Source organism: Gymnoscopelus braueri (assembly GCF_963280865.1).
Source record: "Gymnoscopelus braueri genome assembly, chromosome: 5".
In the NCBI taxonomy this organism is placed as follows: domain Eukaryota; kingdom Metazoa; phylum Chordata; class Actinopteri; order Myctophiformes; family Myctophidae; genus Gymnoscopelus; species Gymnoscopelus braueri.
The window spans coordinates 19,810,149-19,825,502 of record NC_137606.1 but is presented as its reverse complement, the minus strand read 5'-3'; the positions used below and the strand labels follow the sequence as shown (position 1 = coordinate 19,825,502).

Here is a 15,354-nt window from a genome sequence, read left to right as displayed (position 1 = left end):
GATGCATTAGGCTACAGATCCCCATTTAATGGCATTTCTATCTCTGGGACCCCAATTTATATGGTAAAATCAATGTTAATGTAACTCTGAGAGTGTACAAATCTTAACGGGTCCATTTGGTTCCATTTGTATACTCTCAGAGTTACAGACCCATAAGGGTCCATTTGGTTCCTAACTATCTATCATTTAGCTGGGGACCCCCTGGAACTCCCTCAAGGACCCCTGGGGGTCCCCGGACCCCACTTTGAGAACCAACGATCTAACTAACCTAACTGTCTAGCTATTTTGCCAATCAGCATCCAATTCATTAGCACTGTAAGACAAAAGTGCACATGTAGTATTATTGCAGTAGCAGCAAAACGTCACACTGAATAGAAACTAGCATGGTTATCATGATAATCTAACTTTATCGTGAGACTGATGAAAATGTGGGTTTTTTCTGGTTCACTGGTTTTTTCTCTGTAACATTCTAAATGCGTTGTATGATGCGTTGTGAGCTTGTAGATTGTCTATTTTCAGCATGTTGTGTGATAAAGTATACATCGGGTTTAACAGTTTAGTATCTTCGCAAATCTTTGGTCTGAACTAGGCTTTAGTCAGCAATTCTGAAATGGTAACAAATGAGAAAATTGTGTTTGTATTATTATATACCGAAGAAATTTGTAGTCCAAGTATCTAACTATAATTTGACTAACCTCTGAGACCAACCTCTGAGCCCAACCCTCTGAGCCCTGCTCTGAGACCAACCCTGTGAGCCCAAACCTCTGAGCCCTGAGCCCAAAATGTTTCTGCCCGGTTCTCCTCAGTGCCTGGAGCTATTGATCTCAAATTGCGCACAGCCATTGACCATTACCATGTGCATGGAACTGTGAAGCCCGTTTTTCCATTACATCAAATCTCAGCTTATTATTACCGTTTATGTGTCAAACAATGGCAGATCACGCTGCGCAAGGTTGCCAGGTTTCGCGAGACAAACAAGCAGCAAGGTCTATGAAAACAAGGCCAAACGAAGCGAGCCCTACAAGCAACAAGGTCTATGAAAAGAAGGCCAAACGAAGCACCGTCACACATATACATTGCCTCTTGGAAAACAGCCGCTCTACAAGCTCACAACGCGTCCCCACACCCACCTGCACTTTCACAACCAACGCCAAAAACACACTTCCACCAATATTGCCCCTAAACCGCTTACAATAGGCGAACATGGCAACACCAAAGTCTGTCACACCATAGACTCCGCCCACTCTGGGCCGGGGTGGGAGCGGGAGGGGGCGGGCGAGTAACATGCCTACGCCAGGGAGTCACATTTCATTCTACATCGTGGCTCCGTGGTGGTGTGTGTGAGATGATCGCACCACAACTTGGGTCCGCGCCCGTGTATGCGTGGACACGCACGTGCGCATGCACGTTGGGGAGGCACGTGTGACATGTCACAATGTACATTATTTGTGTTTGCGCGACGCCCGTGTGTGTGTTCGCGACCGTCCACGGGCCGCAGTACCGTGTGTGTGTGTGTGTGTGTGTGTGTGTGTGTGTGTGTGTGTGTGTGTGTGTGTGTGTGTGTGTGTGTGTGTGAGCGCTCGCAACGGGTCGCGCGCGTGTGTGTGTGTGTTGAACGTGCTTCGCCCAATTTACAATCTCAGCTGTTTATTCGCATTTTTATGTCAAACACAGTCTCAATCAGACAATCTCGCCATGCTTATGATGCCTGGAGAGAGAGAGAGGGGGGAGAGAGAGAGAAAGAGAGGGGGAGAGAGAGAGCTGTGTGTGAGAGTGAGTGAGTGAGAGAGAGAGTGTGTGCATGAAATGCAATGCAATGCAATCTTTTCGTGCAAAGGTGGTAGCACGTCGCGTTTACGTAAATCTCTCCACCAGAGACACAAAAGTTAATCTCATCTAGCCATTACACCATGTCGACTCTCCGAAAATCTGTACAAGCTAACGATACGACCGTTCCACAATCTCGCCCCTAAACACGGTCGCCCAGTGCATATCTGCATGCACATAATTATATTGTTGTTGTTAAGTTGAAATAATAGTTGTACAAGTTGTAATAACAGTGTTGTATAATTATTTTTGCTGTAGTAATCAATTCATTCTAATATAAGTACAATGCATGACAGAATATATATGTGTGTGTGTGTGTGTGTGTGTGTGTGTGTGTGTGTGTGTGTGTGTGTGTGTGTGTGTGTGTGTGTGTGTGTGTGTGTGTGTGTGTGTGTATATGCATATATGTATATGTATATATGTATGTATGCACAGTAGGACGTGCAATAACCCCACGTTTGCAACTACTTTTGCCTGCGCACTTCACCGGGTATGGTCTAGTAGTTGTAACTCAAGTCAATTTCAGTTAAACTAGAGGGGTGGTTAAAAACAAATAATTTTATAATAAATGAAGTGAGACTTCAGGCCTGTCAAATATCTAGCTACGGTAGTAATCTGTATATAGCTGTGGATAGCTAGGCCACTGCCATTTCTAGGCTGCACCACGGATGAGGTAGCATACTTTGATGTACGTAGCCATAATGTCAATGTTAAACAGTGCCTTTGACTCTTTGAACTGAGGCTTGTGATTTTCAGTACTGTTGAAGCGAGACTGTAAGCAATGGAGGGCAGCTAAGATTAGTAGTTCATGCGTTTTCCTTCATGCGTTTGTGTGTGTGTGTGTGTGTGTGTGTGTGTGTGTGTGTGTGTGTGTGTGTGTGTGTGTGTGTGTGTGTGTGTGTGTGTGTGTGTGTGTGTGTGTGTGTGTGTGTGTGTGTGTGTGTGTGTGTGAACTGAAGGATGGAGAGAGAGAGAGCTGTACGTGTGCTGGAAATGACCCACAAGGCTTTGCATGAGTGGAACAAACTGTAGTATACTAAAACACACCACATTAGTCAAGCTCATGAAGTAGAAAAGAGTGGAAGAGGACTTGCAAGGAGTTTGTAACAAATGGCGGTGGCTCACAAACAACAGCGTTGCCTCCTCTCCAGGCATCTTCTCAGATACTGCGTCTGATGGCATTGCAGTTTCTTTTCAATGTATGTAGTAAATACTGTTTACAGTGTGGACTGCGGAGTCTAGACCCATGTGTTTGTATACTGTGGACAGTATAAACTTAAAATGTTCTCAAACCTAACCTGCAAATTATGGCTCCGTTATTTCCTGTCAAGTGTGGGCCTTCAGTGTTATGCAGCAAGCTCAAATTAAGTTCTGAATCACTTTGAACAGAAATTGGTGTCTCTAATGAATTCGCCAAAGAAAAAGAGCCATTGTGGGTCTAACAAGACATTTGTTGGTACAGGACATGGAAGCACAGCATGGGGCAGGGAAGACAGCATGGCCTGTATGGGAAACAGCCTTGGATTAAACCAAAGACAAAAGCTGCTCTTTAGTCTGTGCCAGTTTGAACTTTTGATGATTGTGTTTTTTGGAATACATGGTCGTGACCATCAGCGGACGTAAGCCTCAGTCTGTGCACGAGGTATTGTGTACTATGTGCCATTGTGGGATTTGAAGATTGGACAATGTCTGTTACTGCAGTGATTATGGAGTTGGAATGCCACTGCCGAAGATCAAAGAGAGATAAACTCTATCCTAATTAAGAACAAATTAGTATAGCACACGTTTATTTGAGTTGATAAACCACTGCATGGATGTATTAAACTCTAGATGAGGTATAGAAAAATGCCAGCCCATTCACTACATTTAAATCTGGTCGCCCACAGAGATGGTTTCAGTACAAGGCACATGTTGACAAGCACGTAGCGCAGCTCTGTGCCAAGCTCAGAGTACAAAGCAGGTTTGTTGTTGTTGTTATTTCCACATCAGAGCGGGCGTATCTGTCCATCCGCTGAGCAATTTATTTATACCACCATTCACCCAGTGTCTTTGATTTAGCAGTTTGAACGATGCATTAGTCCCTTTCCCACATGCAAGTATGCAACAGATCAGGGCCTTCTCAGTTTTAAAATGTAGCATAGGCTAGTATATAGTCTTAATTGTGTCCCCATATGACTCTTGCAGTAGGCTGTGGAAACCAGTACAGCACAGCTTTTGTTCTGACTGAGAGGACTTAATTTTGGCCTCTGTGATCATAGGGAAGAGTAAATACACCTAACAACTGACAGCTGTTTTATAACAATGGATTCACCACAACTAATGTACTGTCACTGACAGTACATAAGTTGTGGTGAATCAGTCTGTCAGTAGTACTTATAGTACACAGTTCAGCGGAGACACACAATGAACACTAACTACACTGAGGAGAATACTGGCGTCGCTGTCGGGCAAACACCTTGTATGTCCAAAACCTTTCAGGAAATGGAAAAAGAACCTGTGTTCCAGTGGATCCAAGGAAGTAATTGGTCACTCTTTTTAATCATTGGTTAAATAAAATATTTATAAAAAAAAACAAAGACAGAATAAACCACTTTCAACATCATTCAGAAATATAAAAAATAAATCAGATCTATGAGCTTAGCATTGTGCGCTATTTTTGTTTCTTTTTTTCTGCACAAAACGTTGAAATACCGGTATGGAGATTCTTCCTGACAGCAATGATATATTTTGTCTTATATCCGTCTCAGTTTCTTCATACCACATTATTACCATACCACTGTGTTTGTGATATTTGATGAGACCATTATATTTTGTACACTCAAAGAAGTTCTAGGGCTGTCACGATTACAAATTTAAGTTGACGATTAATTGTCACACAAATAATTGCGATTAACGATTGAATTGTGTTTTTTGCTTTGAACATCGGAACATATAAATACAATTTTAATTTATGTTTGTTTTTTAGGCCTCATAATTGCACAGGACAGATATGACAAATAACTTAAATATACAAAGAAACTGACACATTACTGACACATTTAATAATTTTATACTTTAAAATTTTGATCTTCAAGCTGAAATAGCTGATCTTCAAGCTTACAACACGTCAATTTGTAAGCTTGTAGATCTGCTATTTCTGCTATTTTGGAGAAATGTTAGAAAACATGAACATCTTTCAACATGGAAACGATTATGACGACTATGCAAAATAATTGCGATTAGGCGATTCTGTAATAATTGTGACAGTGCCTAAGAAATTCTAGAATCCATAAGTTATAGAAATCACACGAATACTAATGTATCCATGTTGTCATGTTTTGTTTTAAGTCAAGGTAAGTGGGAGAGAGGGATGGCAACCAGATGCAGCTGTTTAAAATGTGTGGACCAGCAGCACACACATGGTGAGAATTAAACACACACACACACACACACACACACACACGCACACACACACGCACGCACGCACGCACACACGCACGCACGCACGCACGCACGCACGCACGCACGCACGCACACACACCATTATTGTATTTATTGGCTAATTTGCTGGTAAGGCTGTATGTGTATACACATCTGTATACACATTATAATGGCTTTCAAATCTGGCAGTGCGGCTATAAGCAGTAAACCTGTCAGGTCTAGCAGAGTGGTTCATGACGTGGCATTTGGAAGCCTGTGTGAGGCTGTGTGAGATGATTTGGGAAGGTAACTAAACTTGAGGACTTTTAGGACTTAAAAAGGAAGAATATCCACACAATAAACACAGCGTGTGGTTGGTAGACAGAGGTAGACATTTCATGGGTCATGATTACTTAAACAGATTGAAAACCACTTGAAATGGGTGAAGAGCAATGACAAACTTGGGTAATGACAAACTTGGGTAATGACAAACTTGTAGATTATGTTTTACTCAGCTTTTTTTTTGAGAATTATTAACATTTTACATTATAGATTAGCCTACTTTTTCCTGAAGATTGCCAAATGGCGAGTGGGGCAAACAAATTATGTACATTAGATCTTTTAAGCTGTATATTGCATCTGAAATTATGATTGTACTGTTGCTAATCATAAATTAGGAGTTCGTCCACCATTTGATTGGTGGATTTGACACTTCATATGTAGTTGTGTCTTTTAACTTAAATCCTACATACTCAGCCGATCTACAATCTCACAACGTTGTGAGCTTATAGATCTCCTATTTTCATTGAATGTTGAATGTTCGCCCAGAATAGGGAGGGACACTAGCGTTCATGAGATTGACAACAGCATCTCTGCCCTGTCTCCCATGTTAACATCCCAGTCTTTTTCAGATGGGATAGTGCAAAGAGTTAACTGTGGGCTTCTTGGTTTAACTCCATGACTCAACAAAGAGTCAACAGAAAATACCTCAGAGGGGAGAGAGAAAGGGGAGTCTACCCTTGCAGACCCCCAGAAGGAGGTAGTGTGTCAGAGAAAGAACCCTTTTTAAAAGAGACGAATAAAAAGAGCAAAGGAGAAAATTACCTCTGGCCAAAGTTTGGTAACAGACCACATCATTAAATCAAATGGGCAGTAAAGTGAGACAGTGTACAGTAAGCAGACAAAGAGAAACATCATGAGAGAAAGAGAGAAGGAGAATGCCACATGTTCACACAGCCTCAAACAGAGTCCAGAATCACTCACTACTCACTTTAGTACAATATGTATTATTTTGTAGTGTTGTCCAAAATGTGTATTAGACTCCATCATAGCCCACAATGGATCATGAAAGGTATTGTACAACTGATGGTATACTATACGCATGATGGTATAATGTTTGGTTAAGCACTATACCATCATGCATTGTGCTGAAAGAAAGATGGAATTTGTGAAAATACACTCAGTATAATTTATCACCAAAATGAATGCCAGTATTTATTCTGGATTATCCACCAGCCGACAATAATATGGCACATTTTAATTTAAAGTGTTTTTTTCACTTTGCTGATTAACTCACTCCTTTACATTGACGTGTGAACAGTGAACACTCTATATAATGAGTAGGGCCAGTGAATGGGTAAATTATTTCATACACAGCACAAGATTTTCTAACGAGCAGAAATCACCACGTCCACAGATGAAAGCAATCTGCACATTGTGTGTGATTAGTCAGAAATGAATATCCTACACTCTGAATAGGCGGAGTCTTAACAAATGGAAGATTCAGCACTCGAAATCGAATCTAATATAAAACAATTGTGTCTGTTGACTTCTTCTGAATGTACTGTATGCTGTAGTTTACTGCTGTTAGATGAAAACATAATCTTGTCTGTCTGTCTGTCTGTCTGTCTGTCTGTCTGTCTGTCTCTCTCTCTCTCTCTCTCTCTCTCTCTCTCTCTCTCTCTCTCTCTCTCTCTCTCTCTCTCTCTCTCTCTCTCTCTCTCTCTCTCTCTCTCTCTCTCTCTCTCTCTCTCTCTCTCTCTCTCTCTCTCTCTCTCTTTTCTTTTGTGGCCAGAAGAGGAAGTGGATGTTTTGGTTGGTCAGTCGACTTGAGGGTGATGACAAGCCCTCTTCTGTCTTACTAACAGACAAGCGCGCGCGCACACACACACACACACACACACACACACACACACACACACACACACACACACACACACACACATACACACACACACACACACACACACACACACACACACACACACACACACACACACACACACACACACACACACACACACACACTTCTCCCATTTCTCCTTGATATCAGCGCCAGGGAGATCCAGCAGTGCAGCTCAAACAGAGGCCTCAGTGTGGTGGGTTTACCCAGGATAAGTAGCTTGGCAGTGGTATAAGTTGACCTCCTTAGAGGCCTCCTCTCTCTCAGACCACTGGACTACAATTTACAAACTGCAGTGAACTGGGACTTCTGGTATCAGAGGGTTTTGGTGATGTTCAAAATAAGAAATGTACATTAAATGGCAAAAATAGCACGTCTACAAGCTTGCTTGTCATTTTGGTATTTTCGGTTAAGTAAAACCAGATGCAGGCTTTCACATGATAACACCACTGTTTGTGAGTCACAAATGTGTTATTTGGGCCCTCGGTTGAAAACATATACCAAACATATACCAATTAACTAAGTAGCTACACTTCTAGAAATTCTTACTTCGGTACAGTATATCGAAAGACACAATATATATTTTTATAAAATTATCTAACTCTAATCATAATATTTTTGCTGATTTCCTTGACTCCCTTAAAAGCAAATACCACAAAACAAGAAAAATTGCCTTTTACAACGTCTTTAAATAAGCCTAGTAGTAGACTATACTGAATACTGTCACCAAATCACAAATCACTCTGCTTTTCAGTAATTTTTTGCAGCCTTCTGGAGCCATTTTTCACTGTGTGACTGACAGTTTTATGTCTTATGTTAGTGGCAGCACTGTTATTTGACCCAACGCACAGCCGCCGCTCCTCGGAAAGAACTACCGTAGGTTATAATCACCACAATGATACAAACCTATATTTAGGCGAAGGGACATGTCACTGTCTTAATTGCACACTCATAGTGCATGATGATTTCAATCTATGTGTAGATGCTGTGCATTCTGACACACAATGTACGGCAAGACGAGGCATTATTTTGTATAACATATTTCAACCACAAAGTGCTTTACATGAAACGTGAAGCATTGAGACATTGTAAGTCTTAACAATCACATTACTTTAGAATAGAAATGAACTAGAAAAAGTGCTCCTCGGAGCACAGGTCTCCGCCAGGTCAGGTAGGTTATTGTGGCCTCCTGGTGGCGCTATAATAGGCCAATGTGAAAAGGGTGCCATTTCTTCTTAGGCCTTGCACGGCAATCGGACACTGCATTCATGATTTGAGGCATTGTGTTCAAAAAATGTGTTTTGCTAAATTAGACCTGCTGGTGGCGCTATAACAGGCCAATGTTAAAAGGGTGACATTTGCTCCTCAACATAGTGAGAATGTGCGTGCAAAGTTTGACCGCAATCGGACGCTGCGTTCATGATTTGCGGCATTTTGTTCAAAACAAGCCACTACTGCAAACTTTAGATGTCAATCTTAGCCAATCAGGATGGAATATGAAAAATCAAACACATCCGTCTTGATCACATGACTATAGAGATCATGTGTACCGATGTGCGTGAAATTTGGATAAAATCGGAAGGAGTAATATAAAAAAAAATGTTTTACATAAGTTGGCCTCCTGGTGGCGCTATAAAAGGCAGATGTGAAAAATGCAGGGCAAAGGTTTTTCCTTGACCTCTAGGGAGTGCGCTTACAAAGTTTTACACAGATCGGTGCAGTTATAGGTAAAAACATGAATCGGCCTGTTATAGCGCCACCATGAGGCTGATTTGAAAATGCTCAAGTGGCATTTCTTCCTGGGCATAGTGGAAATATGCGTGGAAAATTTCAAGGAAATTGCATGCTGTGTTCATGATTTGAGGCATTTTGTTCAAAACGGAGCACTCCTACAAACTTTGGAAGACATTTTTAGCCAATCAGGATGGAATATGAAAAATGTGAAAGACCCGTTTTGTTTAATGACTATAGAGATACTGTGTACCGATTTGCGGGATTTTTGGACAAAATCTGTAGGAGTACTGTCAAAAAAAAAGTTTTGCACAAATCGGCCTCCTGATGGTGCTATAAAATGCCCATGTGAAAAATTTGGGGCAGAGGTTCTGCTGTGGCATCCAGGGAGTGTGTGTGCACAGTTTCACGGCGAGCAAGCCAACGGTGCCGGAGATTAGCTGTCCACAGACAGAATGACGGACACACGGACGGACACACGGACGGACACACACACGGACAGACAGACAGGGGGTAAAACATACTCTCTCGCCATGCCTTTCGGCCTGGCGGAGACAATAATCTTGTCGCACAAAATCCTCATGTATATTCCTGGGTGGTACGACACCAACATTGGATCTTTGAGTGTTATTACACAGTATTGAACATCTGCATGATGCTTATTTCAGAATACTGATTTTACCAACAGTAATACTGCTTCTGTAACTACTAGTAAGTAGTAATAGCTTTTGGTGTTTAGTCTAGTAAGTACTGTAGCTGAATCATGCCTGTCAGTGTCTACTAAACACATGTGTTCATGGTCAGGGAGGTTGAGAGTGACTTCTGGCAGCGGGGTGGCTTATGGTCTGATTTCTACTTAGTTGTGAGCTGGTGTCGTGCACCAAAAATCTGCAACATCACAACGCTTCACAGTGTGGCACATTGTCAGTTGTCCGTCGACTACTTCCAGTATAAGAATACATCAGGCTTTATTCCTTGTGAATTACATCTGGAACACTACCAGTAGCATATTATGTGCCTTGTGTGAAACTTAAAGGAGTAGTTCACCCAAAAAATGACACATTTTCTATCAATTACACACCCCTTGAAGCCTTGAATTCATTGAGATTCTTTTGTTTATGTCGCATTCCTAAGCCAATAATTTGATGACCGGCGGAGTCACTCAATTGAGACTCAATTGAGTGTCCCACTGAGTCTCCTACTGACCGATGAACCGGTCATCAAATTATTGACCAAAAAAAATGGTAATCTCCATGAATTCAAGGCTTCCTGGGGTGTGTAATTGATAGAAAATAAGATTTTTTGGGGGTGAACTACTCCTTTAAAGTAAATAATTTAGTTCTTCGGATTTTAGTTGGATCACCAACGAGTGCCTTAGTCTCAGTTCTGGCCCATACTGTAGGATTGCCAACTGGTTTGGAATTTGGTCTAAGTACAGATAGAAGCAGATTGTTTAAATAGGAGGTCAGCGTTGGTGCAGCACATAGGATAACAACCTTTTTCACCCACATGGGAGTCTAAACAACCACCAGACAGCCAAGGTTTAATTCCCCTCTGACTATGGGCTTTGTTTTTTTGTCTCAGGCATGTTGACTCTACAGTGCATGGTGGAGAGGATATGACTATTTAATTAAATAAACATCTCATAGGAGAATTAGGCCTAGGTGTTTTGTTTAATGCAATGTCTAAGCCATGGACAGGCTTACGTAGCCCTGTATGATTTTTTTACATTTTATTTCCCCCAGTACAATTAATACATTTTATAATTGAGTCTCAAACATATGGAGCATCACATTAGTTCAGGCAGTCAAGCTGGTCCCACACTTATTCACCCTCGGTCACATTTGCAATTGCCCACAATCTAACACATACGCCCTTTATTCTAATAGTTCAACCTAGAATGTCATTTTTTTTTGGGGGGGGGGGGCTTTTGTGCCTTTATTGGATAGGATAGTATTCTGACAGGAAATGGGGGGAGAGATGGGGAGTGACATGCAGCAAAGGCCGTCGGGGTCGGGACTCGAACCTGCGACACGCTGTCAGGCTACTTTGGAGCCTAGGTGGCTCCTAGAATGTCTTTTTAAGCAGAACGCAACTCGCTCTTTCATGCTACATGTTCAGCACAGGTCACCACCACCTCTACTGCAGCATTGGTGATCAAACTCCCTCCCTGCCTCCCCAGCCTCCTCCTGTAGTATAGCATTTTGGTCAGGTTAGGTCGGCCTGTTAATTGTGTGGATTCATGTGGATTGTATCATGTTTGATATCTGTGGATGTTTGTTTAGGGTATGCCCCATGAAGGGTTCCAATGTTCAATGTAGTGTGTCAGAGAAATGGGTGGGAGAAAAACACTTTTTTTAAAAGAGAGAAAGAAAAAGAGCAAAGGCACAAGGAGAGAGAAGAACATTCCCTGGCCAAAGTACAGACCACATCATTAAAACAAATGGGCAGTAAAGTGAGACAGTGTACATTAAGTAGACAAAGTGAAATATGAGAGAAAGAGAAGTAGAATGCCACATGTTCACACAGCCTTCCTCTTAAACAGAGTACAAAATCACTTACTATACTCACTATATAGTCCACTACATAGTGAGTTCACCATTTGGTACTGTTGTCCAAATGCATAGTGAGAATTATTATAGCCTATATGTATATATAGTGGACTCATCATACTCCACAATGCATCATGAAAAAAATGTACAACTGATGGTAACTAACCAAGCAGTACAGTATATGCCAACATGTATTGCACAGAAAGAAAACATATATTTGGTATTACGCTCAGTACTGTATATTGTACGTATTTATCACCAAAATGTATGCCGAAATGTATTATGGGTTGTCCACCAGCTGACATTGATGTCATTTTTCATTTTGTTGATTAACAATAGTTAGCAACTATATAATCCTCTAAATAGAACACCCTACTGTGTATAGTAAGTAGGAAATAGTGAATGGGGGAATCCCATACTGAATATATTCCATACCGAATAGGCGGGGTCTTAACTCAAGGAACATTCAGCACCCAAAGTGAAACCGCATCGATTATAAAACAGAAAACCGAAATAAATGTAACTATGCTGTCTGTCTGTCTGTCTGTCTGTCTGTCTGTCTGTCTGTCTGTCTGTCTGTCTGTCTGTCTGTCTGTCTGTCTGTCTGTCTGTCTGTCTGTCTAGTCTCTGGCTCTGTCTCTCTCTCTCTCTGTGTCTATCTATGTGTCTATCTATCAGTACCATCTGTTGTGGTCAGAAGAGGAAGAGGATGTTTTTGTTTGTCAGTCGACTTGGGGGTGATGACAAGCCCTCTTCTGTCATGTCCATGTAACTCTGTATCTTTAGGTTCTCCTTCAGGGGGGTTGAGAACTCATGCTTGTGCAGATCTGGAGCATCACAGGAGCAGAGCCACACGCCAAATACAATGCAATAAATGGTTTATCTTGACGAAAGCAATAGCATGATATTCAATTCGATTGGCTGACGGTTGCCAATTAGATTGTTGTTAAGGAACAGGTTTCCTTACCTTTTCAATCAGTCAATCAATATGAGGAACTAATAACTAATCGTATCGCTCTAATATTTTCATACTCTGTCTCTCTCTCACAAACACACTCATTCACTCACTCACTCACTCACTCACTCACTCACTCACTCACTCACTCACTCACTCACTCACTCACTCACTCAATCTCAGAGGTGTGTGTATATGTCTTACCTGACATAGAATGCTGCGAATGTACTTGCCACAGCTGGTGAAGCCAGAGTAGTCAAAGTTGTCCATGATGGCGTAGAACTTGTTCGATATCACTTCATCCTGTTCTTGACTGCAGCATCCGAATTTGGTGTACTCTTTACAGAAGACCAGTGGCTGTGGTGGTTGGAACGGAGGCTTGTAGTCCAGACATTGGGGGTGAGAGCTCCCCCACCAGGCCTGGAGGAGCAGCAGCAGGAGGTGTAGGAGGAGGGAAGGGGAAGAGGTGCTCTCCTGAATGAGCCAGGGTACCGTGCTGCTCCTCAGGGTCATGGTGTGTAGACCGAGTTCCTCGCTCAGGTCAGGACAGCTCGCTTCCACAGTCGGTCACACAGCAGTTTGATGCGGCGGATGCTATAATCTGAGAGAGGCGCTCATGCAGCAAGCTCAGCACATGTGGGCAGACCAGAAGAAGGTTTTGAGACACCACACCTATGCCAAATATTTTTCAAGTATAGGCTCAAAACACACACCTAGGACGTGGGAGGTTAGAAATTGGTGCCTAAGATATTGCAGGATTTCATATTCACTAATATTGTCTATGTTGCCATAGCATTACCGCCTCTGCTAAATGTGAGGATTGGCTTAGTAAAATGTGTGGGCGTGTGCTTATGGGTGCATGCATGAGTGCGTATGTGTCAGACAAACGGACCTAACTTTACACCTGCCTGTAGAGTGGGCAGATACATACTGTAGCTACCATAATATCATTTAGGTTATCTACATACCTACAGTCCTTTTGGTTTGTGTGAATGAACAAGTACTAGATCTAGGATGGCGAACCTGTTAAGAGCGAGATATAAAGATAGGAAGAGAATTGCAAGGTGTGTTCAAACTGAAGTCTGGCAGCATCGATATCTCAAAGTCCATTTCCAAACTTTTGCAGGGTCAGGCAGTTCAAGTTAGTTTGTAATATCCATCCATCATGGCTACTTCTCAAACAGTGCTTGGCAGAATTCAGGCAATACTTCCTTCCTCCCCAAAATAGAAACGAAAAAAAACAAAACACTTTGTTGAACGGAAGTCCACTTTGTCAGGGAGGAAGAACCACAAACAGAACCAGATTTCTTTGTAAGTCCCAGGTAGTTTGAAGTTTCAGCTTCAGCCACAGCTTCTGTTGAATGTTTACTTCCAACTTTTGTGCCTCTTGGAGAGTCTCAGTGTGTTTGCTCTGGACATGTGCTTGCTGGCTCCAAGTGACAAGACCCATGCGTGCAGAGGGAGAGAGTGAAAAAGTGAGAAAGACTGAGAGAGAGAAGCTCTTTCATTCAGCCACGCTGCAACTTAAACTCTCAGATCCCTCCCCCTTTGCTTCTTTCCTCTCCTCTTTCTCTCTCTCTCCTCTTCGCACTTGCTTCCTTGCACTCCCACAAAGACACGTGCATTCCTTCACATACTGTAGAGCGCGGTCTCATGCGCTGAAGTTATAGCTTTCTCTCCCCCTCTCCTCTCTTTCTTACGCCCTGCAGCATTCCTAGACCTCTCTCCCCCTCTTTCTATGATTTCCAGACAGACATATACACTCTGGGGTGTGTGCGCGTGTGTGTGTGTGCGCGCGTGTGCGCGTGTGTGCGTGCGTGTGTGGGTGGTTGCGTGTGCGTGCGTGCGTGTGCGTGTGTGTGGTCAGATGAATGAAGACGTGTTCTGGAAATGAGGACCAATGGATTCTCCCTGAAGAGCTCCAGACTTTCATGCATATACAGTATGAACATAGCAGTATCGCACAGTCAATCCCACCCCATTTGGGAGAATTTGTACACTCTCTGGGTGGAATTAACACTGAGGATTGGTGTACACATTGTTAATCAAGAAACATCACAGTAGCAGTAGAATGTAACATTCTGATAGTCTTGGTGCCCTCTGTGAATTATTGTGTTTACACATCAGCTAAATCCTAGGTGTTATGTAATTGAACTCTGCATTACTGCGAGTGTAAAATTGGACACTTTTACACTTAAGAGTTAAATGATGACTGTGTGTGTGTGTGTGTGTGTGTGTGTGTGTGTGTGTGTGTGTGTGTGTGTGTGTGTGTGTGTGTGTGTGTGTGTTTGTGTGTGTGAGTGTGAGTGTGCGTGCGCGTGTGTGTGTGCGCGTGCGTAAATAGACATACATCTACCATCTGTGTCTCATTATAGTCCAGTCACAGTTTTAGAAGAGAGAGACTCTCATCTGTCTGGCTGGAGATCAGACACTTCATCACTCCACTCTACCATAATATACTGACACACACTTTCACTGGATTCAAAAGCTGGATTAACACTTTATCATGTCTACTTCATCACAATGTAAACTATACGAACAGATGAGTATGTAGTATGGTGCCAGCAAAGCCAACCAACTCTAAACCCCCCCCCACCTGATACTGTCATTGGCATTTTCACAGACACAAGAGACCAACATCTTTTCTTATAATCTCTTCTTTTCTAAGATTTTAATCGTAGACAAATATTTGTAAATTTCATCTGAAA

At 42.2% G+C, this 15,354-nt stretch overlaps 1 protein-coding gene across 1 annotated transcript in view; it reads right to left on the bottom strand.

Annotated features, from left to right (window-relative positions):
* LOC308085346 (HHIP-like protein 1) overlaps positions 1-14,246 on the bottom strand; it is a 35,317-nt gene extending 21,071 nt beyond the window's left edge. The window contains exon 1 of the mRNA XM_080428472.1: positions 12,851-14,246. Within this exon, the coding sequence (XP_080284598.1) occupies positions 12,851-13,159 (309 nt within the window). The 5' untranslated portion in view covers positions 13,160-14,246. The remainder of the gene's footprint in view (positions 1-12,850) is intronic.
* Positions 14,247-15,354: the final 1,108 nt, after the last annotated feature.